This window comes from Girardinichthys multiradiatus, chromosome 20, assembly GCF_021462225.1.
Source record: "Girardinichthys multiradiatus isolate DD_20200921_A chromosome 20, DD_fGirMul_XY1, whole genome shotgun sequence".
Taxonomy (NCBI): Eukaryota; Metazoa; Chordata; class Actinopteri; order Cyprinodontiformes; family Goodeidae; genus Girardinichthys; species Girardinichthys multiradiatus.
The window spans coordinates 12,730,885-12,757,676 of NC_061812.1; the positions used below are offsets into that span (position 1 = coordinate 12,730,885).

At 38.0% G+C, this 26,792-nt stretch overlaps 2 protein-coding genes across 3 annotated transcripts; both read right to left on the bottom strand.

Moving 5' to 3' along the window:
• Positions 1-575: 575 nt before the first annotated feature.
• dram2b (DNA-damage regulated autophagy modulator 2b) lies at positions 576-6,901 on the bottom strand. The gene is made up of 8 exons (XM_047347611.1): positions 6,712-6,901; positions 5,144-5,302; positions 4,605-4,672; positions 4,359-4,501; positions 4,087-4,264; positions 2,863-2,945; positions 2,542-2,634; positions 576-1,565 (listed from the first exon to the last, which is right to left on the bottom strand). The coding sequence occupies exons 2-8, from the start codon at positions 5,272-5,274 to the stop codon at positions 1,437-1,439; spliced, it is 825 nt and encodes a 274-aa protein (XP_047203567.1). The 5' UTR covers positions 5,275-5,302; positions 6,712-6,901; the 3' UTR covers positions 576-1,436.
• A 1,526-nt stretch (positions 6,902-8,427) lies between these two features.
• On the bottom strand, positions 8,428-26,528 carry cept1b (choline/ethanolamine phosphotransferase 1b). 2 transcript variants are annotated; one of them, XM_047347771.1, is made up of 10 exons: positions 26,317-26,528; positions 24,780-25,045; positions 19,996-20,170; positions 17,417-17,564; positions 16,882-17,023; positions 15,757-15,841; positions 14,941-15,072; positions 13,444-13,602; positions 12,460-12,585; positions 8,428-11,660 (listed from the first exon to the last, which is right to left on the bottom strand). In XM_047347771.1, the coding sequence occupies exons 2-10, from the start codon at positions 24,968-24,970 to the stop codon at positions 11,538-11,540; spliced, it is 1,281 nt and encodes a 426-aa protein (XP_047203727.1). In that variant the 5' UTR covers positions 24,971-25,045; positions 26,317-26,528; the 3' UTR covers positions 8,428-11,537. The 2 variants fall into 2 exon arrangements, with proteins under 2 accessions (XP_047203727.1, XP_047203726.1); XM_047347770.1 differs by lacking the exon at positions 15,757-15,841 and adding an exon at positions 15,407-15,491 and having other exon boundaries at positions 26,317-26,527.
• Positions 26,529-26,792: the final 264 nt, after the last annotated feature.

The window sequence follows — 26,792 nt, forward strand, 5'->3', positions numbered from 1 at the left end:
AAGCTTAAAAATCTATTCTTTTACTACAGGAACATAATCTCACATTGAATTCTTTTACAAAAACATTTGATTATATTTACTATTATTTACTCTTAAATTGAACAGTTTTGAGGAACTGCTAATTAGTACCCCACTGATTCCAGCTTACCTGGGTATAAATATTGGCATTATGGGGTCACTAGGTGACCTCAACACTAGAGGTCAAAATGTCATTTGGGAGCGATGCCAAATGTGCTAGTCTCTACTGGGAGTTTTAGTTGAAATGGGATTTGGTTTGCTTAGACATCAAATGTGTTTTTCTGCAATGAAAAACTACATCTAGGTCTTGGTGAAAAATCCTCTCTCTGTATGCTCCAACCATCTTAAATGTTAAACCAGACTGGAAAAAAGAATTTTTCCCCCCATATAGAATACACATTATTAAATAAAAAGTTCAATTTCTCTACTGTTTTCAGTGTGAGATACTGCTACCAAACAGACTTTTAAGCCTTCGTACACATATTCACCAGAAGGTGCAAACAAATGTGGTTGGCACAATGTTTAGTATAAAAACGAGTCATATCCCAGCGCAAAGGAAAGGTTTTCCATCTGATGAAACATTTATTCATGCTCACGGATGGCTGGAATATAAATGTTGGAATACTAACACCAACAAAGCCTTAAAATAGTCAGTTGTGTGCTCAGAAAATCAATCAAACAACCACAAAGATTAAAAAGCATTTATACAAATTGATTAAAATAAAAGTTATCCATGAGAAGTTTTTTGTTTTATATATATTACAGGTTTGATACAGTCCTTTAACTCTCTCACAGATGATTAACTTCAGGCCAGTTAATATGCTTTACAATAGGGTTTAAACAATAAAAACATACCCATCCAAGATAATAATAAATAACTGCAGTTAGGTGACAGAACAGTTTGATAAAGTGTATTTAAAACTTAAGCCTTTTAATCAGTTACGACTCATATGTCAGCAAGTTTTGCTGACATAAACTTGCATTAATTAGCTTTTTTTTTTTTATTTCCCTTTGGGATTAACAAAGTATTTTTGAATTGAATTGAATTGAATTATATCAAGGTACAATTATGTGGACAGGAAATAGGGCAACAAAAATAAATGTTTGCATTCTTATGGTCAGTTTCATTACGCTAAAAAAAAATCTATTTTCCTATAATTACTGGTTTGGTTCCACAGGTTTTAGTTATGGTACAGATTTATACAAAGACATTCTTATGGTGTGAGCAGCTTGGACCTAATGCTACCCACCTGCAGAATACTGAAGGCGTGACAAACCTGAACCCGAGTGTCTGACTATATACTGTTCAACAAGACAGAGGAGACACTTTGGTGCCCTGACTCCTTAAAAGTCTGTGGATAATTTATGCAAACAAGCTTTAGATGTGAAAGCAGATTCAGGTGTAGCTGCACCTGGTGTCACGTAGTTCCTGCCAGCAGAGGAGATGTTTCAGAGGTTCTGCTCTGATGGGGAGATGCGATGCCTCCATGATGGCAGTCGTACAGATGGCTGCTCTGCAAAACCGCTACTGCTCGCAAGTTTATTTTCTGAAGAAAAAGGAGGACATTATTGGTTTGTGAAACAAGATGAAAACATCTGATCAGTAGCACAGCAAACAGTGCCCTCTTTGTCTTCTCTGGGTTAACACAGCTACACCCCGCCGGTTCCAGCCGAACGCCTAAAACGTTCTAACACACCGAGCTTTTTTCTTCTGCTCTAAGCGTCATCATGGATCCAGAATGAGCATAAAGCTGCATTTGAAGGTTGACTTTCACAACTAGATGCTCCGGTGTGACTTGCTTCATGTGTTTTAGTTGTCGTCACGTCTTGTGACACATCAGGAGACAGGATGAAGTGGTGTGTGTGTGTGTGTGTGTGTATGCAAGGTTTACAGTTAGGACTGTTGCCCAGCATGATTTTGTTATCATCAGCTTTAGTCCACAGAGGCTTCACTAAAGTCTCTGAATAGTCGGTTCATAGAGTCCTGAATTCCTGATGATTACATGTGGAATTAGCCAATTATTTGTTTTATATGAAACAAAATAAGAAAATAGGAAAAGATAATAAAAAAAACACATTTAACTTCTTTAATTTTAAATACAGAAATAATTGTATAAACAAATACATTAAATGAAAATAAAAATGTTCTTGAGTTTATTATTGGTTCGTTGTAAAATATCTTTTTTACTTCTTTAAAATAAAACAAGTCATGTATTAATGTTAAAATTCTCTTTCTATGATCAAATTAATTGATTATCTGTAATACAACTAAGAAGATATGTCTGTGATTTAATGTTTATTTGGAGTTTTGCTTCTTTTTAGTCAGGAACACCATTGCTGCTAATGGAAAAATCTAGTTAGATACTTGTCATTTTTTTATTGATACACTGTTTAAAATGTTAAGTGTATCGACAGCTCTAAACTGGACTGAGGTTTCTGCAGCTGTTAGACGTAGTTCTGCTGAATTAAACTCACATGAACTGACTCACTCGCCCTGTGGTGTAAAACAGCAGCACAAACTACCTGAAAATCTCTGATGTATGTGAGGAAGAAGCTGATGAAGGAGAAGGCCAGGGACCACTCAGACACAGTGCTGACGATATGGGCCACGTAACCCTGAAAGAGGAGAACACAAAACATAAACGCTGTAGTAACATCTGGTGGGGACATATTAACTCTTAGGTGTATTTTGTGCTCTGGTTTAAGTCTTAGATTTATTATCTGTTTGTGTTTGCACGTTAGTGTCTGCGTTTGTAAATTATACCTTTAGCTTCGGCACTAAACCCTGAATGTGGAAATGTTAAAGAAATACAATTAATACAAAAAACAGGGATGCTAACTGACCGGTTCTCCTGGGATCCAGTGTAGCTTACGGGGTACGTCGACTCCCGGCAGACTGCTGTACATGATGACTGATGATATGAACACTGACAGGCTGTTAAGGATAACGGCTTGAAACGAAACCCACCCCAGTTAGGGTTTCTTTCTCAATCAACGAGCAATTCAGATTTGCAAGTTAGTAATCTGTTACCTCTTTAGTTTTGTGAAACACAACTCACTCATTATCACATGTAGCCAACTTCAAAGAATGCATTTATGTGAGAGGATCACCAATCAGTTTGTGAGCGCTCAGAATCAGCCAGTTTTCTGTTGATCAGAACCGACTGGTGATTGGAAGGTCAAAGATTGACAAAGCTATACATTAAACGCATCAAAACTAACATTTCCCACCATTTTTCAGTCTAGAAATGCATCTTACTCATGTATCTTTATGTACCGTTTTGGGTTTAATAAAAAAGAAAAGTTACAGACATATGCTTAGATGCATAAACTAAGATCTATCTTATTAGCTGTTTGACATACAGTTAGAATCTCTATTAAAAAAGCTTGCAGCAGATCATTTTTTATGTGTTTTGGTATGTAGAACAAATCGGATGCAGCAGGTCAGACCTGAAAGAAAATCGGAAATCGCTATCGGCCAAGAAATGCCTCATCGGTGCATTTCTCATTTCGGCTTATTGTTAAGATGGACAAAAATTCAGATTTTAGGTTTCTACTGTCCCTGGATGATCCATTAACAGCATAAAAATCAACAGTTCTTAATATTAATGTTTGAAAGTGTACGGATCAGCTGTTTATGAAGTTAACGTGACAGAGGAATTAAGGTGCAAGTCTTTTTTAACGGACCCTGCAAGACTAGTATGTGACTGGAGTTTATATCTGTTGGATGGTGTTTTAATAATCTGGGTTAGTTTAAACACGACTTTCTAAACGAGGGATAATAACTGAATAATCCACTTGTCATGAACAGTAGACAAAGGAAGAAAGGAAAAAACTCGAGGGTCTTACTTGTGTTCACTAAAATCAGCTGGAAATCAAGTAACGTTAAAGCAAATGTAGCTTTGCTTTAATGTTTAATGGCTTTTGTACTGAAATCCTGATGGATTCAGATCATGTCATTAAGACAGCAGGAATTTCAGTCCTAGTGAAAAATCTGGCATCATATTTCTTCTTTCATGTGATCATTACATCTGTGCTTCAGAACTGGGAGGAGTAATTTAAGGATACTGCTGATGATGCTGCCCAGTGTCCAGAGCCCAATACCGATGCGAACCCTGTACGTGGTCTTGCTGTGGATGAGTGGCTGCATGAAATGCGAGATGACCGTCTGAAACAGGATGTAGAGCGCTCCGACACCGAATGTCAACACCGCCCCCACCAGGTGCATGGAGAATATGGTGGTCTTCTGCTCAGACAGGTAAATACAGACTCTCAGCTGACACGTTTATCATTTCAGACACTCAGAGTGCACAAACTGATCCCAGGACAGCAACACTCACCTGGAAGTTGGCCACCACGCACATCCCGAAGGAGCTTGTCCAGCCAAGGACCAGCCCAAGGAGGTTCAGTCTTTGGAGTTTGGTCTCGTCATCATCGATAAGACCCTCCACCTGTTTGTAACGCACATACACCGTGGCAATGCCTGGAAACAGCATACACACAGAGCAGGAACAACATTAAAAGAATGCCTGTTGTTGTTCCTCGCACCATGAAGAATAAGAGGATGTTAGTCCACGCAGTTTTACCTAAAAAGGATGACACATCCAGCATGATCCCAAACACACAACGTTCTGGTGCCATGGTTCCCGTGTCACTGCAAAAAAATAAAAACACACAAGCATGATGTACGAAAGGATGTTTAACTGTGTTAAAAACTTCATTACAACTGTAATATGAAAAACACCACTCAAATTTCTGTTTTCATACTTCTGAAGAAATTCTCTAAAACTAAATCACTAAACATGTCTGTAAGAAAAAAAACTCTGCTGTGTCTCTTCTATGTTTTATCAATATTTAACATGAACGACGCTTTAGGTCTTAAAAAGAATATTTAATGTCAAACAGTCTAAATTTTTTTACATTTATGCTCCAGCTCTGAGGAAGTCAGCAAGAAAAAATAGATTTTCTAAAAATATGAGCCACCAGGCATAAATCTACAGCGCCTATACAATGTAGGATTAGAACTGTGCTTTATATCGAGTCATCCATCACCTAGACTGTCAAATTACATCCTCTATATCCCTCCATGTGTGAGTTGCAGGAGGGCCTTCCTCCCAGCTCTGACCTGATGTAAGGCAGCAGAGGATCCACGTGCCTCAGCACCACCGCTGTGATGTAGGCGCAGATGAAGGACGCCACCGTCCAGATGACCAGGGCGGTGGGAAGGAAGCAGAGACCCTGCTGGAACCACCACATGGTGTCTTCACAGCTTCTTTACACTGTCCTGTATGAAACATTGTTATCAATATTATCACCAGCAGTCGTTTTTCGATATGGGTTATATGGCTCACTACCGAGGGCTTGTCTCGGGGGGCAGCACAAATGCTTGGAAAAGATACAATAAGTTGTCTGTCCACTGCCGTCATAACGAGTTTTCTTTCACTTATCCGCATTTCCAGTCAGTGGGGAGTGAGCAGCATCCTGTGTTGTGCACAGGGTAAGCACTGTAAGAAAAATGGCTGTCCACTGTGGTGGCTTGTTGAAGGATACCCAAAATGTCAGAACAAATGTCAAAAGTCATACAGTTTAAAAGTCAATTGTACCAAATACAAAGGAAATGTATGTAAACGTTTAACTTTGAAGAACATAAAAAATGTCTTTAAAAAAATCTTTCTTACACTATTCTGGTATTTAGCAAATGGAAATTATTTGTGTAATCCTAACTGACCTAAAGCTGGGAAAGTTTAGTTTTAGTGTTAAACACTGAGAAAATAAGGGGAAATCTGTCTTTTTAACCAGTTGATGTAAATATGTGGTTTCAACTGTATATATTAGTCAAAGCTGGCCTATTTCAAGTGTATTACACATTCTCGAAAATACCGATTCAATTAGTGGATCCTATTATGAAAAAGAAACCAAACAAAAAACTTTCTAAATCTCTACTCCTCTCACTTTTGGTGGCTTTTACTTTTCTGACTTTTACTGATCTCACAACAAACCGCTTTAAACACAAGGCTGTTTGTTGGTGTGTTTAAAGATTAAAGCAAGTCTGCAATTTCAGCTCTACTAAATTGGGAGGGGGTGGTCACGCTGGACCTTAAAGATGAAAACAATGCATCCCATTTGATACTGATCTTTAACTTCAATTTAATAAAACATCGAAAACAAACGTGAACCTCCTGACTTATACTAAAGTGTTGCTTTGGACCCTAAAAAAAAAAAAAAAAAAAAAATCACCTGACTTTCAGCAAAATAGATGTTTTGTATTTGAGACTGTAGCAGAACTACGGAAAATCTCCAAGGAAAACATACAGTTAAACTTTTTCAGGTTTCACTTCCTCGTTCTCATGAAATGAAGCAGCATTAAATTGTCACAGAAATGCGGCTAAAAACACATACAAACTGAAAACACTGCAAATACTGACAACAGCTTGTGTATAACTATATGTATATATGTAAACAAACGAATCAGTTAAAGTGATATTTAGGAATGATTATATTTTGTTTAATCATTTGACCTTTTCTTAAGCAAATTAGGACAATCTTTAAGGTTTTTCTATTCAGTTCCGAAACTATTATATACTTTACTAAAACTTGTATTGAAGAATTACATGTTAATATATTAGCTGTCACACAGTTGTATTAAAAAGTCGCTGTACTCGAAACCATTTCAGGAAAAATAATGAAATTCACCTTATTCGAGACTTCCAGGGAACATAACCTTCCTGCGCCACGAAGCAATCTGGACAAGACAAGCCTATCTTAAAAACAGAGGGGCTCAGACTTTCTTTAACTTTTAGTTACACTAATTTAGACGTGAAACATCTGCTTAAGCTAGAAGCTTGAAAAAATTCACGCAACGTCCGTCCGCTTCCTCTTTTGATGAGGCACGCATGCGCACGTCAACATTTACGCGGAATTTTTCTGTCCCACGTTCTGGCTGTCAGGCAATGTGGTACTTTGTTCAACACTTAATACCTGTGCAATTAGGCTTGTTAATAAAGAGATAAATTTACATATAGAAGCTCGTAAAAAAAAAATACAATTAGACTGCATATATAGGAAGGAATGTGGAAAATGGTGTGCATGCAGTAAGTCTTTGGAGACTCAAAAAGGCACGGATTGCTGCTGGAGTAAATGCTTCAATGTCCACCACTCAGCCGTATCCAGGACATGGGCTACAACTGTCACAATCCTTGTATTAAACCAATCATTGACCAGAGACATAAGTGTCTAACCTGGCGAATGTGCAAAAGGACTGCACTGCATTTAATTTGAAAATCAAGTCCCAGAGTCTGGAGGAATAGCAGAAATGAGCAGAATCCAAGTTGCTTCAGGTCCAGTGTGAAATTTCCAAAGTTCAGAGATAATCTGAAGAGCCATGTCATCTACTTATATTGATGCAGTGTTTGAAAATCCAAATGGAGTGCAGCCATCTAATAGGAAATGTTAGAGCACTCCAAACTTTCTTCTGCTGATAAGCTTTAGATGCCAATTTGATTTTCCAGCCGAGCTTGGGACCTGTCCTTACTGCCACAAATACCAAAACCTTATTTTGATGACCATGTTATCACTGTGCTTAATTGTTAGGCAAATTTACCCAACCTCAACCTCACAGAGAATATATGGTGTAATGTCAACATGAAGAAGCATCAGACCGAACAAAGCAGTGAGCTGAAGGCCACTATTAAAGCACCAGTTCTTCACTGAGCTCAGCAGTGCCATAGGCTAACATTTCTAATTGGTTTTGTGTAATATTCTAAATTTCTAATAGACTGAATTGAGGGTTTTCATTCACTGTAACCAAAAGTGTTAAAAAAAAACCCACTACAAATACATCAAAGTGTTTATGGTATCCTTCAGTGGGAGTCTTTTTGATTTTCCTGCTTTTTAATTAGAAAATTTACCTGATGTTTTTAACGTTTTTAAATTACATTTTCTTTGTTTTAAGTTTTACACTTTACTTATGGTGGAATTAATTTTAAATTTCTTAACCAAAGTAACTTTGCTTCAACTGACAACTCCCAATAAGTAAATTTTCCCAGTGAATCAGCAAGCTCTCCAATTTAATTTCATCCCTCCCGATCGCTTTCCTCTTATTTGAGAAAGAAAAACTGCTTTCATGTTACAAAATGGTGAAAATCAACCTTTGTGTAGCCAAAAATCACTTAATAGTTGAGACTTAATGGGGTTTTGAACCACTAATAATCACCACCTCTGGTCATTCATGAACACACTTAAACAACTGAGAAGCGATGGAACAGTTTTAAAACTCTGCATGAACTTCTAATTAAAGTTTTATCTTGGGTATATAAGCAAGACTAGTTTTATGCATTAGAGGAAAATTGTCTTCACAAGTCCATAGACATAGAAATTAGACATTTCCAGTGAGACACAATCAGAACCCGGTTTTCATGTGGGAGTATGAAATTTATTTGCATTGTTAGATGAAGCAGAGATTGTCAGGTGATCCAACACACTGTGGTGCACACTGGTGAAATACCTGAGCTTTGCATTCTGGCCAACAGAAGACAAACTTTTCCACAAGCCTCCGAGAGCATGAACACACGGTGACAACGTGCTCTTCAAAAAAGGCTTCATTTTGTACAAGGTAATAAAAAACAAATGAGTTCATTAAGGCATTTTTTTTTCCATTTCACAGATGAGAGTGGACCTGACGCCAGGAACTATAAGCACACAAGCTGCAGCGATGATGGTGTGCCTCACAGATTTGTTATGAAAGGTTGTTCGGCTGAGTTTTCAGGTAGAAGTTATACAAAGCCTCTCCAGATACAAACTGTACAGTGGAATACAACAACATGCAGATTTAGTTCAATCAGTTCAATCCTAATTTTGTTCTAGAGCAATGAAAACAAGAAAGACAGAAAAATGACATTCTGTGACTGACTTTTCTTAAATGTTGTATTTTAGACCTAATCTGCCAAGTGGAACCTTCAGCTGTATTGTTTTGATGACCCAGATGACCCAAATCCCTCCAGAGTGTAACATAAGGTTCAAGTCTTCTAGACAAAATGGGACTTAGTTTGGAGTAAAAGAAAGTTTGGGAAATTATAATTGCTAAACATAGAGTAAGTGTTTTTGACATATAAAACATTTCTTTTATTACCTGATTTATAATAGGGCGGTTTGGGGACCATAATCTTAAAATATTTGACTTAGTCGATGTCATTTCCCTTCTAATTCATTACTATATTATTCTTCTGGCATCGTACACAAATCTAACAAAAACTTCAACATGTCCTTTTATTAAAAACAAATTTACTCCTCATAGTTCTAAAATGTTACTCTCTGCAAAATTCCAACAATTTTATTTCAAGTTGTATCGTTTCAAAATTTACAATAACCATGTGTCAAAAACCAGCGGTTTGGGGTAAATGACAAGAAAAATATTTAAGTGATTTTTTGTATGGTGCCAAAACACATTAAACATCCATCCAAATTAAAGTTTCCCTTTCCAAATTATTATATTTTTCCAATAATTGCTTTCTAAAAATGTGATCTGGGTGAACCAGTCCTTTAACGCCTATTATGTAAAGATACATTCAGATATCTGAATAATCAAAACCACCACCACCCAGAAATAACAAAACAGATACTGCACACTGAGTCTCAATACTTGGCATTACATATGTTGATAAAGAAAACTGTGGAGGCATAGAAAGAGATTCTACAGAAGGAACTTAAATATAAACAGGCACAAAATGCATAAGCAGGAATCTATTATCTGGTCTGCATGAATCTGGAACATCATTGGGAACCCTCCTCAGAAGCAGAAATCTCCAAACACATCATCAGTATGAGGTGAGCAAGCAGCAGCAGCTGCACACAGAATAAACAAGGTTTTATTAAACTTATTCAGATTCTTGTCAGTCATCACATAAAAAAAAAAAAAACAATGTGCCTGTTATTTCACCTCATCTCCTGCGCACTCATTCACATGTGTACCTGTTCTGCTGCAGCAGAAGTGTTTAGGGGGGAAACGTTAAGATCTACACTGAACGCAGCTCACAGGGGTGATTCAGGTAAGCAGCTGCACTGTATTCATAAGTCTGGTGAGGGTGTTTGGTTTTCTCATCCCCAAATCCCATGAAAAGAAATAAATAAAAGGAAGACAAAACAAGGAAACCCATCGGATGCTCTAATGAGTTAAACTTTCAAGTCAAGTAACGACTTAGTGGGACTTCACTTACATCGTTGCACTGTGTGACTTGTTTCTACATTACCATGAACCTTAACTTATTTTAATACATCTGAATCTTAGCAAAAACATTAATAAGCAAGAAAGCGTAAAACAGAAAAACAAGCAGCTTTAGATAAAATAGATAAACATTCATCAAAAATAATGAACCACACACCGTTACAAATTCAGTAGGTGCAAACATCTTAACAAAAGTATGCGATAAAAGTGAGATGTGCAGGTATGATTTGGTCTTTTCATGGGATTTTTTGGAGGGGAGGTAAAGTGACATCCGGTGAAATGAACTGTAACAGGACCAAAACACATGTTGTTCTATTTTAAATTTGCTCAAAAAACAGCTAGAAATGTGTGAAATTACTTGTATTAGTTTACTGTTGAGATCGCAAAGGCCACTAATAGTTTCTCCGGCCTCTCATCCATACCATACACTACAAACACCGTTAAACAGTGTTCCAACTCAAAATAGTTTCTTATTGAAAAATTCAAACTGCGTCCACTTGTAAAATGCTTTTTGTAACCAAAAAAAATAAAATAAACTAAATGTAAAGATAACAAACAGAATGCACAAAAGTAAAGAGAAAACGTTTGGCAGTATTTTTGCAGTACAAAAAAAGGACGCTCCGATATATTACATAATAAAATAAGGTTACTGCTGTTTCCTCCAAAAACATATTTTGCTGATACAAAATAGCAGCACAGTATTGATTCATGTGCAGAAGATGACGTTACTTTAAAAATTGCTATATTTTATATATATATATATATATATATATACTTACATATATATATATACACACTTATATATATATATATATATATATATATATATATATATATATATATATATATATGTGTGTGTGTGTCGGAGTACAACTTTTAACTTAAGAGAAGCACAGACACTAACGGTTTCTTATTTACAATAGCAAAAGTTAGGCAAATATTACAAAAATCCTTATCATGAAAAGCAAAAACCTTGAATTGTTCCTTGTACATTTTCTTGCACTTATTCAGTTAAAACACATGTAAGTTTCTCTCCTTGGACACACCGAGTAGCACCTGTACTCCTCTGAAACATCTGCTCTCTGTAACCATGAATCTGGCAGAAACTCAGTTCTGCACTGGTGGAAAAAAAAAAAAAGTGACAGTAATATTCCATTATCTTATTTGTCCTCACATTCAGTTGGCAGAAGCACATATTTTAAACCACATCGACTCCTGCCTCTTCAGGAGGAAAACTGAGGGAAGAGAAGATGAGTGCGACTAAGTAGAAGGAACAGAGTCAGTAATGGCTGGAGTGCCTTCAGTGATTAGTTGAACTGGGGACTAAGCAAGGCTTGATTTTGAAAACAAAAATGTGAAGATGGCAGGCAATCTGGTTGCAAACACTGACACAGTAGCGCACCAGGTCAAACAAGGAAATGATCTGCAAAAGACAGGAAAATGGTCACTATCTTAATGTGGAAAAGACAAAGTTATAGACAGTGAATGTACAATAAAGTTAGCAAGAGAAGAAAACCATGGAAGAACTTCTACCAGGTCCAAAATGTCAAAATAATGATTAAAATGTTTACTGAACTATAATTGAAAATTAAATTTTCACAAAATCATACAGTATGTCAATCTCAGAGACAGATGTCGGGGAATAAGAACATTTCCAAGATGGGAAAAGAATAAGTACACCCCGGCTGGTTCACAAGGATTTATTCCTTTAATTAACAGCATATAATTGCCTCTACAAAAATATTTGTTTTAGTAGTTTGCTGGTCTGGACGGTGCAATATCGCAACGTCATGGAGGAAAAACACCAGAAGCAATCGTTGTTTCCCATAATACCAACTATAAAGTTTTTTGTTTTTTTTTGGGGGGGGGGGGGGGGGGGGGGACTGATTCAATAATTGTTGCTTAATTTATTCCAAATGGCATGTCTTCACAATTTGCATGCCACGGGGTGCATTAAAAACTGTACCATAGTTTCAGTGTCTCAGAAACAAAACTTCATTTGAACAGCTAAAGTGGTAATATAATTTTAAACCACAGAATCAGGACTTATTTAGGAGCTGCAACCAATAAAAAATCTACAAACATCACAAATTAAACAAATACAAAAATATATTTGAACTCATTACAACACAAAGGTTTATCATTTATGCCATTAACTGCATGTGAGATTTTACATGTTGGACTGTCCAAAGAACATCACCCAGCATCAAGCATGTACTCACCAGAGCAATCCAGAGCACCAGGTACTCATCAATAAAACTATTGAAATACTGATCGAGAAACAGTAATCCCGGTCCCAGGAAGGCTAAATCGTGGAGATTCATCTCACTTTTTGTCATATGCGCTACCTGTGAAAAGAATAACATGCAGCCGGCATTAAAAACAAAAGGAAATTAATTATGCAATCTTTAAAAAAAAAAAAAAAAACAACAAAATCTCCATCAATGCTGGCCCCAGGAAGTTTTACAAATGAGACTCAGAGCACAACCTTGTTCACCCGTAAATCATTTATATTAATGATTTATATTTATTCATTTGTACATTTATAATTTCCCATCTGTTTTAAAAACGAGTTCAAATGCTAACAAATCGCATCTACTAATAGATAATGCTGTTTACAAGGTGAATAATTTGACTAAGGAAGACATAATTTCCCTCTAGAGACCAGAGTGTGCATACATAGTTTTCCACCTTTTTACATGTGTCTAATGTGACTCGATTAGTGAGTTCTCAAACACAAGTCTAGGAGCGTGCCTAAATCACTATTTATCAGAAAATAGGTTTTATTACTGACCCCAAACATTTTAGTTGTGCTGGTTGAGCCTCCTTCTACTCAAAGGTCTTAAAAGTTAGATGTTCAGATGAAGGTCGGACTGAAGACTTCACAGCATGACTACAGTGTTGCAAAATGTATACTTCCTGCATTTATGCTTTTTAATCTTCAAAGTTGCCACTACTCCTTAGGATCAATTTCATGTGTGGCAGACTAAGAACATCAGATGTTTAAACACAGGACAAAACCGTAGACATGTGCAGGAGATTTGTAACTAAATTTAAGTAACACCAGTTCCCTGTTCCTACTGCAGAAGAGCCTCCTCCTCCAGAGCATGATGCTGCCACTACCTTGATGTGTTCACTGTGATGTGTTCTGTTAATTTTCTGCATGTAGACCGACAGATAAAAGCATACCATCAATGATGACTTACAACTAATTTATTTGTGATTTTGGCTGATACGAAGCCAAATGCTAGGATATAAAGACATGGATGTTTCTCGAAGAGCTGGACGGCAGACTTTTTGTATATCATCATCGCCAAAACTATTACTGAACCAATATGTAGGACAGGAGACAGGACGCTGGTTCCCTGGGGATGAAGAAAAACACAATCAGTGTCAGGAAAACATATAGAGGAGTCCTAATAATCAACTGCCAAACAATTTACACAGACATAAATATTGGCCCTGTTAACCGCTGGTGCCATCATGCGTCCTGGGTGACCGAATCACAAATAAATAAAATGTTTATGTTTCAGCTGGAAACGTTATTTTCTGGAAACATAACGTCTCCCTTCATTTTTATGCAGACAGCTGCAGAGTTTATTTTCCAGTTATCTGCTCTGCCTAGCCTCTTCTTAACTACCTGGTTTAATTCAGGGCATAGATTGTGCTGAAACTTCTAAATTTTAATTAGAACAAGACAGAAGTCATGCTGTTTCGGCCAACTGGCACCAACAGGACTTGCTGTTATCAACCATTCCTCCCTAACTTCATTCAAGAAGTCAGGTAAAAGTGGTAAAAACCTTGTTTTTTCCAGTTGAGGCAGTTGTCACAGATAAAACCCATTCTGTCTCTCTCTAAAAAGGTTTGAAACAACAACATCCATGCTTTTATAACCTTGTGTCCTCACTACTTTGTTTCTTTTTGGAAGTAGTTGTCCTTTTGTCCCTCACAACTGGTACCAAAATGCCGCTGCTACAAGCAAACAGCAGAACATTTGGCAATCCTAGCATCAGTTCACTGGCTTTCGATTCATTTCAAAATACACGTTGATATCCTTTTTGTTCAAGTCTTTTAATAGCTGTGCTCCGTCAGAACTGCTGCACCCACATGTGTCGTCTCGATCCGTCAGGTCAGTGAAGCAGCTCGCAAACCAAGAGATGATGAAGCTTTTTCTGCTGTAGCTCCAAAACTATGGAATGCTTTGCAGGTACCTTCACTTAATGTTTTAAAACCACTTTTCGTTCAGTCTTCTGAACTTGTGCTGTTTGTGCGCCTTTCATTCTCTTGCATTTTTTGCTTCTGATTTTACTGTACAGGACTTTAGTCACCACTATGATTAGTTTCAAAGTGATTTACAAACAAATATGAATTTTTATACCGTTCAGATTTAAATAAGATGCAATTTTACAGAGATACAATCTACTGTGACCTGACTCATGTTGTAGATGTAGACTACGCATGCATTTGCATAGTGAGCAGGTCAGATCTGATTACAAGGGTTCACACAGGATGAAGGTAAACAGACCTGCTTGGAGCTGCTGCGATCGAATCACCCAGGAAAAAAATGATACCAAGTAAACTTTTTTACCAACATATTTACAATAACTCAATAAAACAACCTGCAGGTCCACAAACCGTAACATCAATCGTTGTTTCTGAAACGAAAAAATATAAAGTATTAGCAACAGTGTTTCTATACTTACAGCTATTGTTGATCCATTTTTACCAACACCTCCAGTAAAAATAACTCTGAAGTAATTTGTGCAAGAGAAGATTGCTCCTAATAAAGTGCAGATGGCGGGAATCATTTTCATCTGGATGTTTAGGACTGGAATCTGGAAAATTGAGAGATTCACATGGTGAACGTAGAAACCTAAGGGTGGTCAAACAAACTGATTAAAAACAATACTGGTCCAGTTTTCAAATCCAGTTGTTGTTCTGTACTTCATAAGCATGTTCGGAGTTGCATCCACAATGAAGGCATCATGAGTAATGTTAGAGAATGATAAAAGCACTATGAGGGATTGTTTTTTACTGGAATAAAACAGTCAAAACAACAAGGTTAGAGCAGCATTACATTTCTATAACAATTATTAAGATTACCACAACATATTTATAGCATCAGAAGTATTACGTCAATTTGTTGGAATTAGAACCATTCAAAATTACCAGTGACTGCCAAAAAGCAGATCCTCCCATGGCGGCCAGCAAATACATGATTATAATGAAGATTTGCACCTCAGTCACATCAATGCTGAGTGGGAGGAGAAAGCAGAGAATTTACAGTGAAGTTTAGTAAAAGTCTACCAGCACATCAAATTCCTGCAACCTTCCTCCACAACACGTGACTGAACATGGAGTCAGTGCTTTGATTTCCATGTTTAACTTTGAGTTTTTGTGCGGGTGGAAAGTTAAAACCAGATTATGAGTTAATGTTCTCAATGTGACTCCATGCAGGACAGCAGCCATTGTGGAGGCAGACAGCAGTGAGCCATGCAGGCAGCAGCCAGGAGGTTTACCATCGCGTTCCACAGGGAGGGACCAGCAGTGGCTGTGAGCATCTGTAATCCTGCTAGACAGAGCTGCATCTCTGTTATGTCAAATCTACACACAGGACACATTACATTTACTCCACCTAAACTGCACACGCTACTGCTATAAGCTAATCAAAGGATTAATATCAAAGTATTACTGGTTGATCCACTTTTAGATAACCTTTTCAGAGCTGTGGACAAAGTCCAAGATTACAAGTTGATAACAAATTGTTCCCTTTAACCCTTAACCCTAAGACCGGGCTCTTTCTGCCAAAACTGTACAAATTAGCTTTTGGCAAACTTTCAATCACATAACTAGCCCCAATGTTCTCAAAAAAAAAAAAAAAGCTACAAATGAGCAGCACACGAAGTAAAGGTCAAGAGAAAAGAAAATATTATTCAGGTTTTTTTTTTTTTTTTAGCAATTCACCAAGAAGCCTTGAAGCAAATGTGATTATCATTTACACAAATTTCAGGATTTACAGCTTCAGCCTTTTCAAAAGCATGATTAGTAGTTTTTGACTGAATTTAGTACATCTTTAACCTCAGGCTAAATGAAAGCCAACTCTATACAGTAATATTAAAACCTCACACAGAAGGCCAAACTGTTGGTGTGAAGACAGGAAGCACAGTAGTGATATCTATTAACATAAGTTGCCTATGGCAACCAACTCAGTACCTACCCATCATGCAGTTGCTTCCAGGTGTGTAGACAAAAATCTTACATGGCCAAGACAAGAAAAAAGGGGCCAACTAGAAAATCAGTGTACAATATGACATTACTAATAATGATAATGATATTGATCTATCCATATATCACTATTTAGCCATCTTTGTTACCATCTCACAAGGTTCTTTTAACTTGTGACACTACGGAACCTTATCTGGTTATTAAAAGAAATTTCTGACTAATGTGTGAAAGATGTTTTTGTTCTGTTTTGTGCATATAATTCTAGTGCCCCTACAATACACAAAACACAAGATTGTGTCAAATTGATGCGTCACTAAAGTCTGGTCTGAGATCAGCGCTGAAAGACTCAGTTAAACGCAGTCCTGACAATAAGTCAGACTGAGGCAAAACAGACTTGTCTTTAGTATTTCTTGACTCACATGCCGAAGCGCAGCGTTCCCGACACATACGTCTGCCAGTGGGCGCAGTAGAACATAAACATCCCAGCGAAGCAGCAGAAAAACATCCAGTCTGGGTTGGTGCCCAGCTGCACTGCTATACTGGTTCCCAGTACAACAAACACTGCAAAAATGAAACACAAGTGCAGAACCTGTTAACATGGTTACAGCTTTTCCAAGACAAATGCTCTGCTCACTCAGAGTAATCAAGGTGGGACAAACTGCGCCTTGTCATCGTATCTGTACAGCACAGTGGCAGAGTAAAGAGATCATGGCGTTATGCTGCTGAGGTCCGGCAGAAGTAGTGACAGACAGATGTTTGTAATGGAAGGTCAGCAGCGGAAAAGATGCTGTTCTAATCAAAGACAGGGATCCTAGCATTAGTCAGCACACACCAATACAGGGTTAAGTGTTATTCAGTTGCAATGAATTACCACAGAGGGACCTGCAGCACCAGACTGAGGTGTTAGCTTACAGTACTAAAAAAAAAACACCAAAGATGAGTAGATCTACCCACCTGTAGAAAGAGAATCGCAGCCATGGTCAAACAGTTCGCCCAGAGGAGAGCTGCTATTGGTGCGTCTGGCCTGCTTCCCATCAATGGCATCTAATGACTGGTAGATAAACAGACCCACTGCACACAATAGGTATGCCCAGAGAGGAGCCTGGAACAGAAAAACACATGTAGTCAAAATGAAAACAAACTTATATTCAGTACAGAACGTATTTAACTTTCAGTTGAGTCTACAAGGCACTGTACAACATCACCAATACAAATGAACACGTTGCTGCCTCTGGTCAAGATGGACTGTTTAGTCTTAAAGTGTAAATAAATATATTATCTGAAGAAGTGTGTGACAGAATGCTAATTAACTGATACATATAATCAGCAAAATAATAAATGTTGGTAAGGAAAACAGGAATGGAGCCTGTGACGAGGATCTTGCTTGTTTATGTAGCATGAGTTTTTTTTAATCCAGGAATTTTCAGCATACTTTGCAGAGGAAAAAGTTTAACAACAATCAAGCTAAGAACTAACTGCTCACTACATTAATTACCATTATCAGAATCAGAATCAGCTTTATTGCCAAGTTTGTACATACAAACAAGGAATTTGACTCCGTTACACTTTGCTCATTGGTTTTGTTTTTGTATTACAGAATACAGGTCCTTCTCAAAATATTAGCATATTGTGATAAAGTTCATTATTTTCCATAATGTCATGATGAAAATTTAACATTCATATATTTTAGATTCATTGCACACTAACTGAAATATTTCAGGTCTTTTATTGTCTTAATACGGATGATTTTGGCATACAGCTCATGAAAACCCAAAATTCCTATCTCACAAAATTAGCATATTTCATCCGACCAATAAAAGAAAAGTGTTTTTAATACAAAAAACGTCAACCTTCAAATAATCATGTACAGTTATGCACTCAATACTTGGTCGGGAATCCTTTTGCAGAAATGACTGCTTCAATGCGGCGTGGCATGGAGGCAAGCAGCCTGTGGCACTGCTGAGGTCTTATGGAGGCCCAGGATGCTTCGATAGCGGCCTTTAGCTCATCCAGAGTGTTGGGTTTTGAGTCTCTCAACGTTCTCTTCACAATATCCCACAGATTCTCTATGGGGTTCAGGTCAGGAGAGTTGGCAGGCCAATTGAACACAGTGATACCATGGTCAGTAAACCATTTACCAGTGGTTTTGGCACTGTGAGCAGGTGCCAAGTCGTGCTGAAAAATGAAATCTTCATCTCCATAAAGCTTTTCAGCAGATGGAAGCATGAAGTGCTCCAAAATCTCCTGATAGCTAGCTGCATTGACCCTGCCCTTGATAAAACACAGTGGACCAACACCAGCAGCTGACACGGCACCCCAGACCATCACTGACTGTGGGTACTTGACACTGGACTTCTGGCATTTCCTTCTCCCCAGTCTTCCTCCAGACTCTGGCACCTTGATTTCTGAATGACATGCAGAATTTGCTTTCATCCGAAAAAAGTACTTTGGACCACTGAGCAACCGTCCAGTGCTGCTTCTCTGTAGCCCAGGTCAGGTCAGCAGTCTTACCCATGATTGGGGTTTTGAGTGATGAACCAGGCTGGGAGTTTTAAAGGTCTCAGGAATCTTTTGCAGGTGTTTAGAGTTAACTCGTTGATTCAGATGATTAGGTTCATAGCTCGTTTAGAGACCCTTTTAATAATATGCTAATTTTGTGAGATAGGAATTTTGGGTTTTCATGAGCTGTATGCCAAAATCATCCGTATTAAGACAATAAAAGACCTAAAATATTTCAGTTAGTGTGCAATGAATCTAAAATATATGAATGTTAAATTTTCATCATGACATTATGGAAAATAATAAACTTTATCACAATATGCTAATGTTTTGAGAAGGACCTGTGTACATATTTACAATGTACAATACACACATATATAATAATAAATAATGTATCATCATACAAATAATGTATAAATCTGAATCAACACTTTTATCCTCATCAAAATAAATGGCACAAAATTATTTTGATAAAATCTGAAGTCCCTCCCATTTAATAGTCCACTGTAGCAAAAGATGCCACAAGTGTGTTTGTACAGAAATGTGGTTCTGGATAATTTTTTTTGAAACCATTAAAACAAAAAAGGCTTCTGGCAACAAACCAGTCCACATCGAAAGCTTTCTACACAAGATAGGACAGGTTATGCTTTGGCAATACTAATGTTATAAATGGTTTGAGGTCAATAAATGACCTCATGTTGTGATCTGAAAATGGTCTTTACTTGAAGACACCTGTCTAATACAGCCAAGCACATTATGTTCTACTACCAAAGCAAGATTTGGTATTGAGAAGAAAATTGAGAAGAATTACTTTTTTTTTTTTACTTAGGTTTACATTATCTGTTAAAGGAAGGCTGGTATTTTACAATTTTTTTTATCTTTGATCTTGATTAATTTAACCACAACACCACATTCACATTTCTTCACCACTTTCAAAACTTTTAATAATCTGATTATCTCTTTAAATTATTTTTATTTATTTCTTTGGGTAACAATAATGGGTTACTGGAATAAATGTATTTTTTCTGACTGACCTGCTCAGTGGCAGTTGGGCAGTAATACACAAGCACGAGGGTGGTGAAGACATTGGTGGCCAGGCCGATGATGGTGATGAGGTTGGGGGCAATCCAGGAAGGGACCTGTCCAACCAACCACTCCCAAAACCGCTGCATCAGAGGCTCCAGGAGCGAGCGTCCAGCACTGCTGTACCTGCAGGACAGTAAACAACCAGGTGAGGCCCTGGAGATTTCTCCAAAAACCAGAGCGAGAAACAATGGTGCTGAAAGAATGATCAGGGGAGCGGTGGTGGCGCAGGGGTAAAGCATGCCACCCATGTACGGAGGCTACAGTCCTCGACGCAGCCGTCACGGGTCCTGGCTCATCGATCTTTGATGCATGTCTTCCCCTCTCTCTCCACCCCATTTCCTGTCAGTCAACTTACAAAATAAAGGCCACTAGTGTGACAAAATTAAAAAAAGACAGTGATCAAATTACCATAGCTACAGCTAAATCGGGTTCTACAAAGATAAAATTTAAGGATAGTTGGTTCTAGTCAATATTGGGACTATTTTTCACAACGCATTAAAACAAATTCTGTAATTATGTACATTAATATAACAGGTCTTACACTTAGCCAAAGATGCATATTTATTAATAAATATTGCCTTATCCTCCCATATTGTATTATTTCGAGGAATTTTATTCCTTTATTTTTTTGTAATTATTAATAGCCTTTTTTAAATGAAGTCCTGCTTAAGGTGTGCAGGAAGAGTTGCAAAAAGGGTTTTTACATACATGTCAGAGCAGACTTGTTCTTCTAAAAACATAAACCCTGAACCGGAGCTTGCCATAAAGAAGCCGTACTCCTTTTTAAAGTAGATATATCATTCATCTTTATCACACTGGATAAGGTTAAGTAAACACTACAGCACAAATGCAAACTCAGAGTAAAGTAACTGGGAACCATACAGGTGTTGTCAATGAGCTGAAATGTCTGAAAATCCCCTGGGCTTCACTGTCAATCTATTCTTAAAATGTTGTCTTAAGTACAGCCTGAACATCTTTAGCTGCCCTTTTCCTGAAGCAGGTGATGTGATAAGCTTGTTCCCCCCCAACATGTCAGTGGAGCAAACACACACATGCAAATGTTTTGTCCCTTTACCATTTAGCCAACTACCTCAAACAGGGGTCTCAAAGGGTCTGATTCCAGCACAGCTGACTCAAATACTAGCTCATTAACAGAGCTCTGTAGGTAAGGTACGGTAAGGTAAGTTTATTTATATAGCGCTTTTCAGTAACGAGACACTCAAAGCGCTCTACATACAATTACAGTACAATCACAAAGAAAATAAACACAGATACGGACACAGAAAAACAAATCAAATGATACTACAATCCTTTTAAGAAATCTAAAAATCTATGAATCCTTCTGAGAAATCTAAAAATTAATAACAGTCATTTGCATCCATTGAAATTTAACTAAGCAATCACTGAGTTTTAACTAAGGAAGCTGAGTCACTTGTGTAAAAACAGCTTTTGTTCAAATTTTTAAGAAACTAGTATTATTTTCCTTTCACTGGTAAATCTAAAAATCTATGAAAAGGAGAAGAAATTAAGAAATGAAATCCATATTTAGGTAAAAATAAGGAGCCTGGGAAAGCAACACACAGAAAGCAAAGATTTTGCAGGGGCATGGTGAACTCGTTATCGTGCCAATATTTTAGTATGATCATGTGTGGAAAGAATTAGACTGTCAACACTGACGAAGGTGCCATTGTCCTTGAAAAAGAGATGGAAGTTTTATCAAACGGCCGTACAGTTCAGTTCACAGATGAGGGGGGTTGCTGGGGCAGAGCGTCGTATTTACAGAACATCCAGGAGAAATATTTTGATAAGAAGCCAGTGAAGGCCATATCAGGGTGCCTAATTAGACAAACAATAAATGTTTTGGTTCAGGTCGGCTGTGATTTTCCACCTGCCTTCAAAGTCTTACTGGCATTCTAATTTCAAATCCAAATAGCCAAATTTCTGGTACTTTCAGTAGATCCTGAGCAAACAACTTTCTCCAAGATTAAATCATATCACCTTTGAGTCCGGGATACGCAGCCAGCCTGCGATTCTGGATCGGGTCCAGCTCGCGATTTATGGAAGCAAATCGTTACCATATTTCAAATGAAAAAGCATTTTCAGAAATGCTTTTTCATTTTAAGAATGTGGCTGCATTGTTTGACTCATAAATGAAATTAGTTATCAATAATCCTATTTGCATTTTAATTTTCTTCTTCAAGACTGCTCATTCTTTCACTTAATTAAAATGAAAAAGAAAAATACTTTTAAGATTTATTTTTCAAAATGTACCCCAGCAAATAGATACCAAAATTCAATTTGAAATGTAAAATTTGAAAATGAAAAAGCATTTCCAGAAATGCTTTTTCATTTTAAGAATGCGGCTGCATTATTTGACCCATAAATAAAATTAGTAATCAATCATCCTATTTGCATTTGCATTTTCTTCTTCACAACTGCACATTTTATGCCATAATCAAAAAGAAAACAAAGCAGACATTGCTTTTTCGTTTTCGTGGTCTGCCCGCAAAGTACTGCCCAGAACCCGAAAACGAAAAAGCATTCCGAGCTGCGGGCGCAGAAGAGTGACGTCAGCAGCCGCCCTTCCTCAGCTCCCTGCTGACCGAGCTACCCATCTTGTTCGGTGGGAGGCGCTGTGCACGTCTGCAGTGCATTACATTGCAAACGTGCCGAGAAATTGATTGAATTGCAGCAGAGCCGAGCTCAATTTGTGGCAGTGGCAGGCAGAACTGGTAGTTCCGATGGCCTGGGACATCCAGCGTGTTTTTAAGCATTTATTTATAATTTTCTGTGAGTGACGATTCAGAATAGCCGCTCATGCTCTATAATAAACCGGCTGTTTGTGCAATAAATCTTCGTCATCCTTTCAACACGTCACACATAGTGCTATTTATTTTCCATGTCAAGTAAATACAATCACCTTATGTTATGGGTCTAAAGCTGTTTATTAAATAATAATCAATAATGAAATCATTATTTAAAGGTAACAGGCTATAACAATAATGACAACCCATTTGCCGATAATCAGCATCAGCTTCCACAAAAACAGCGGCAACCGCATTGGCAAGCGTTTACGGCCGGTCTGGCACCTTCTGGCATCCTCGCGGAATCCTGTGCCACCCAGCGGCAGACTGTGGCAGTTCCGGTGCCTGCCACCGGAACTGCCAGTTCTGCCTGCCACTGCCACAAATTGAGCTCGGCCCTGCTGCAATTCAATCAATTTCTCGGCACGTTTGCAATGTAATGCACTGCAGACGTGCACAGCGCCTCCCACCGAACAAGATGGGTAGCTCGGTCAGCAGGGAGCTGAGGAAGGGCGGCTGCTGACGTCACTCTTCTGCGCCCGCAGCTCGGAATGCTTTTTTGTTTTCGAGTTCTGGGCAGTACTTTGCGGGCAGACCACGAAAAAGCAATGTCTGCTTTGTTTTCTTTTTGATTATGGCATAAAATGTGCAGTCGTGAAGAAGAAAATGCAAATGCAAATAGGATGATTGATTACTAATTTTATTTATGGGTCAAATAACGCAGCCGCATTCTTAAAATGAAAAAACATTTCTGGAAATGCTTTTTCATTTTCAAATTTTACATTTCAAATTGAATTTTGGTATCTATTTGCTGGGGCATATTTTGAAAAATAAATCTCAAAAGTATTTTTCTTTTTCATTTTAATTAAGTGAAAGAATGAGCAGTCTTGAAGAAGAAAATTAAAATGCAAATAGGATTGTTGATTACTAATTTCATTTATGAGTCAAACAATGCAGCCACATTCTTAAAATGAAAAAGCATTTCTGAAAATGCTTTTTCATTTGAAATATGGTAACGATTTGCTTCCATAGCGATTCTGCTCTCTTAACATATCAGTCTGAGTGCTGAGAGCTCTAAAAATCCCTTCAAACATCCCAGGCAGCTTTGGAGTGCTTTGAAAAGCTGCCGATGTTTTACGAATCTTTCAATAAGCCAAGTAACCGCCAGCTCCAAAAAGCAGAAATCCTGTTATCAGAAATCCAATTATGTACAAATCTTCCACGTCCTCGACTGACATTGTTTTCAGACACACAATATTCCACTACTGCCAGGAATCCATTGCGTATCTGGAGAAGAACATCCCGTCTGGACAAGAGGGTTCCCCTTTACCCTGTCTTCCCATTGGGAAAATTTGATCGATTGTGTTGAGAGACCAGCTGACCAAATCTATAATGAACAAATTAGGAGGATATGTGAACAGAGGCTCTAAGAAAAACATAGAGAAAAGCTGAAACAGGGTAAAAAATGGGGGAGGATCAAGGAGAGAGTGGAAAAGCGTCTGACCCCACCAAGAGCAGAAGAGAGAAGTAGAGCTTGACTGCATGCTAGTGATGCAGGTTAGCCATTTCGGGTATGTAGGGCCAAGAAAAGATCTGAAAGTCGCAGGACACTGGCCCTGAAAGGACTGGAGTTTGAAACCACTGATCTATAATAAAAGGAATTCATTATTTTAAAACTTTTCATTTATTCGTAACATTTGAAAACATGATAAACATTCAGATCAGCCTCTAAATCCTATATTACTTGTGCATGGAAACAAAGCGGTTGAGTTGAGTCAGTGATGCAAAAAAAATTGGAAAACAATCAACAAAATACTGGACACTTGCATACGCCACTGTTACAGGCTTGATATTCAGCTCCGTTGGTAAATATTTTATGTGGTCACTGCCACTTAAATAAATACTACCACTTAAGGGAGGACACTAACCTATGCTCCTCCAGTCTCTTGAGCTGGTGCCGAGAAAGAGGGGGGGAAGGAAGCTCGATCAGCCTGCGCAGCACTCCAGGAGACACCCAGCAGGCCGCCTCCATGCCCATGTCTTGCCCAGGGTCCTTGTCCCGAACAAGGCTTTGGCGAGAACGCAGCCCTCCCCCTTGCTGCTGCCCCGCTGTGCTCATGGAGCCCTGCTGGTCTGATCCCTGATGGCTCTGCTTCTGCCCTGCCAGGAGGGCTGAAGATCCACACTGTGGCTTCTGGGGAGAATCAACCAACAGTGTCCATTGAAATAGGTCATAAAAATCCTTATTATTATTATCATTATTATGTTATTTCTCTAATAACTTTAACACATAGAAAAATATTGCAATTAAGAATTTATAAGACTACCTTCATCTTTTTCTGATTTTTACTCAATTCAAAAAGTGCATGAAAATACATGCTGTAGGTTAGAGGATGTTTATCTTACTTTTGATGCATGTAACAAACATGGATAACTTGTGTGTGATCTGCTGATCAGACAGAAACTGTACAATTTCTAACTCTTACTGTCTGGGGCATCTCTACCTCTTAGCTCAGTTTTTTGAGCTAAGAAATGCAGCATATATTTGAACATTTGGAACAAAAAAGGTTTTCCCAAAGTAGTTCAGATAAGGAATTAAAAAGAAAAAAGTTGCTTGAATCGATCATTATAAGTATAAAGCATATACCTTAGTCTTAGCTAGCTGCGAGAGGCTCTGGAAACAAAGCTAAAAACTACATATAAATTCTACTACATAGAAACCAAAGAAAAACATGAACAAAAAAGGAATCACTGAGTGTTTGAGGACACTGGAAATGAATTAAAAGAAATGCAGAAAGTCTGAAGAACAAGGACAATTAATCGTGAAGAATTTAGACTGGCTCATGGCTAAGACAAGAAATATCATGTAACCTGTTGTTAAAACAATACTACTTAAATCCTGATATTGAAACCACAGTCAAATATCTTCAGGTGTACAAGCCCCTATTTTACTGTTACATGTGCATGTCCTCGGTGACAGCAGGACACGGTGGCCCCAACTGTCACATGTTTCTGTCACTGATCAATCAAGTCAACGTGGAACATCCAAACAAGTCAAAACAACGTGTCATGTTGCCTTCTACATTTACACGATCACTTCCACTGAGAGTTACTTAACAAGTTTATTATCACTGTACAAACCATAGGCAATGTATTTACTACATATATTTGCGTTTCTAGTATACTTACTTAAATGTCAGCAATATACGAAGCGTTGACAATTCTTTGACACCAAATAAACAAGTTGTTGAGTAGCATGCTTGCTGTTAGCTTGGTTCAAACAAACCAAACGCAACGAAATCAAACTCCCCCACCCCCGTTTAACATATTCTTAGGTTCGCATTATTATATGAAGAAAAATAGTACTAAGGGTTTTATGCAAGAAAGTGGTCTTGACTACGTGCACCTTTGGATAACTTGACTAGCTAAACCAAATCCAGCTAACGAATGCTAACACCGACTGACCTGTCGATTAAAGGACGAGAGCCACGGACGATCGAAGGGTCAGTTATGGAGCTTCAATCCGACAACCACTTTCTCCTTGTAGTCTCCGCTCTGATTTACTTTGTGATCTTGTACACCAGAGGAGCGTCCGCAGCTGTAGGGAAATAACCACGACCCGGTGTCCCAGCACCTAATGGACTCGGTCAGCTAACTATCGTTAGCCATCACGGAAATCTCGCGACGTTTACTTCAGTCAAGGTGAAAATTATCCCGAACTAGATCTCCCAGGCAACCAGTCAGTGACGTAAACTTACCTCTCACTTCAATTCAATTCAAAAATACTTTATTAATCCCAAAGGGAAATTAAATTTATTTGATTTAGTGTGTATAATAATAATAATACATTCTAAAACATTCAAGATATATCTATCTTTGAAATATGTGCAAAATACACATTGGTTGGTAAATTCAGGTTTAGCCTAAACTGGCTCAGTTAT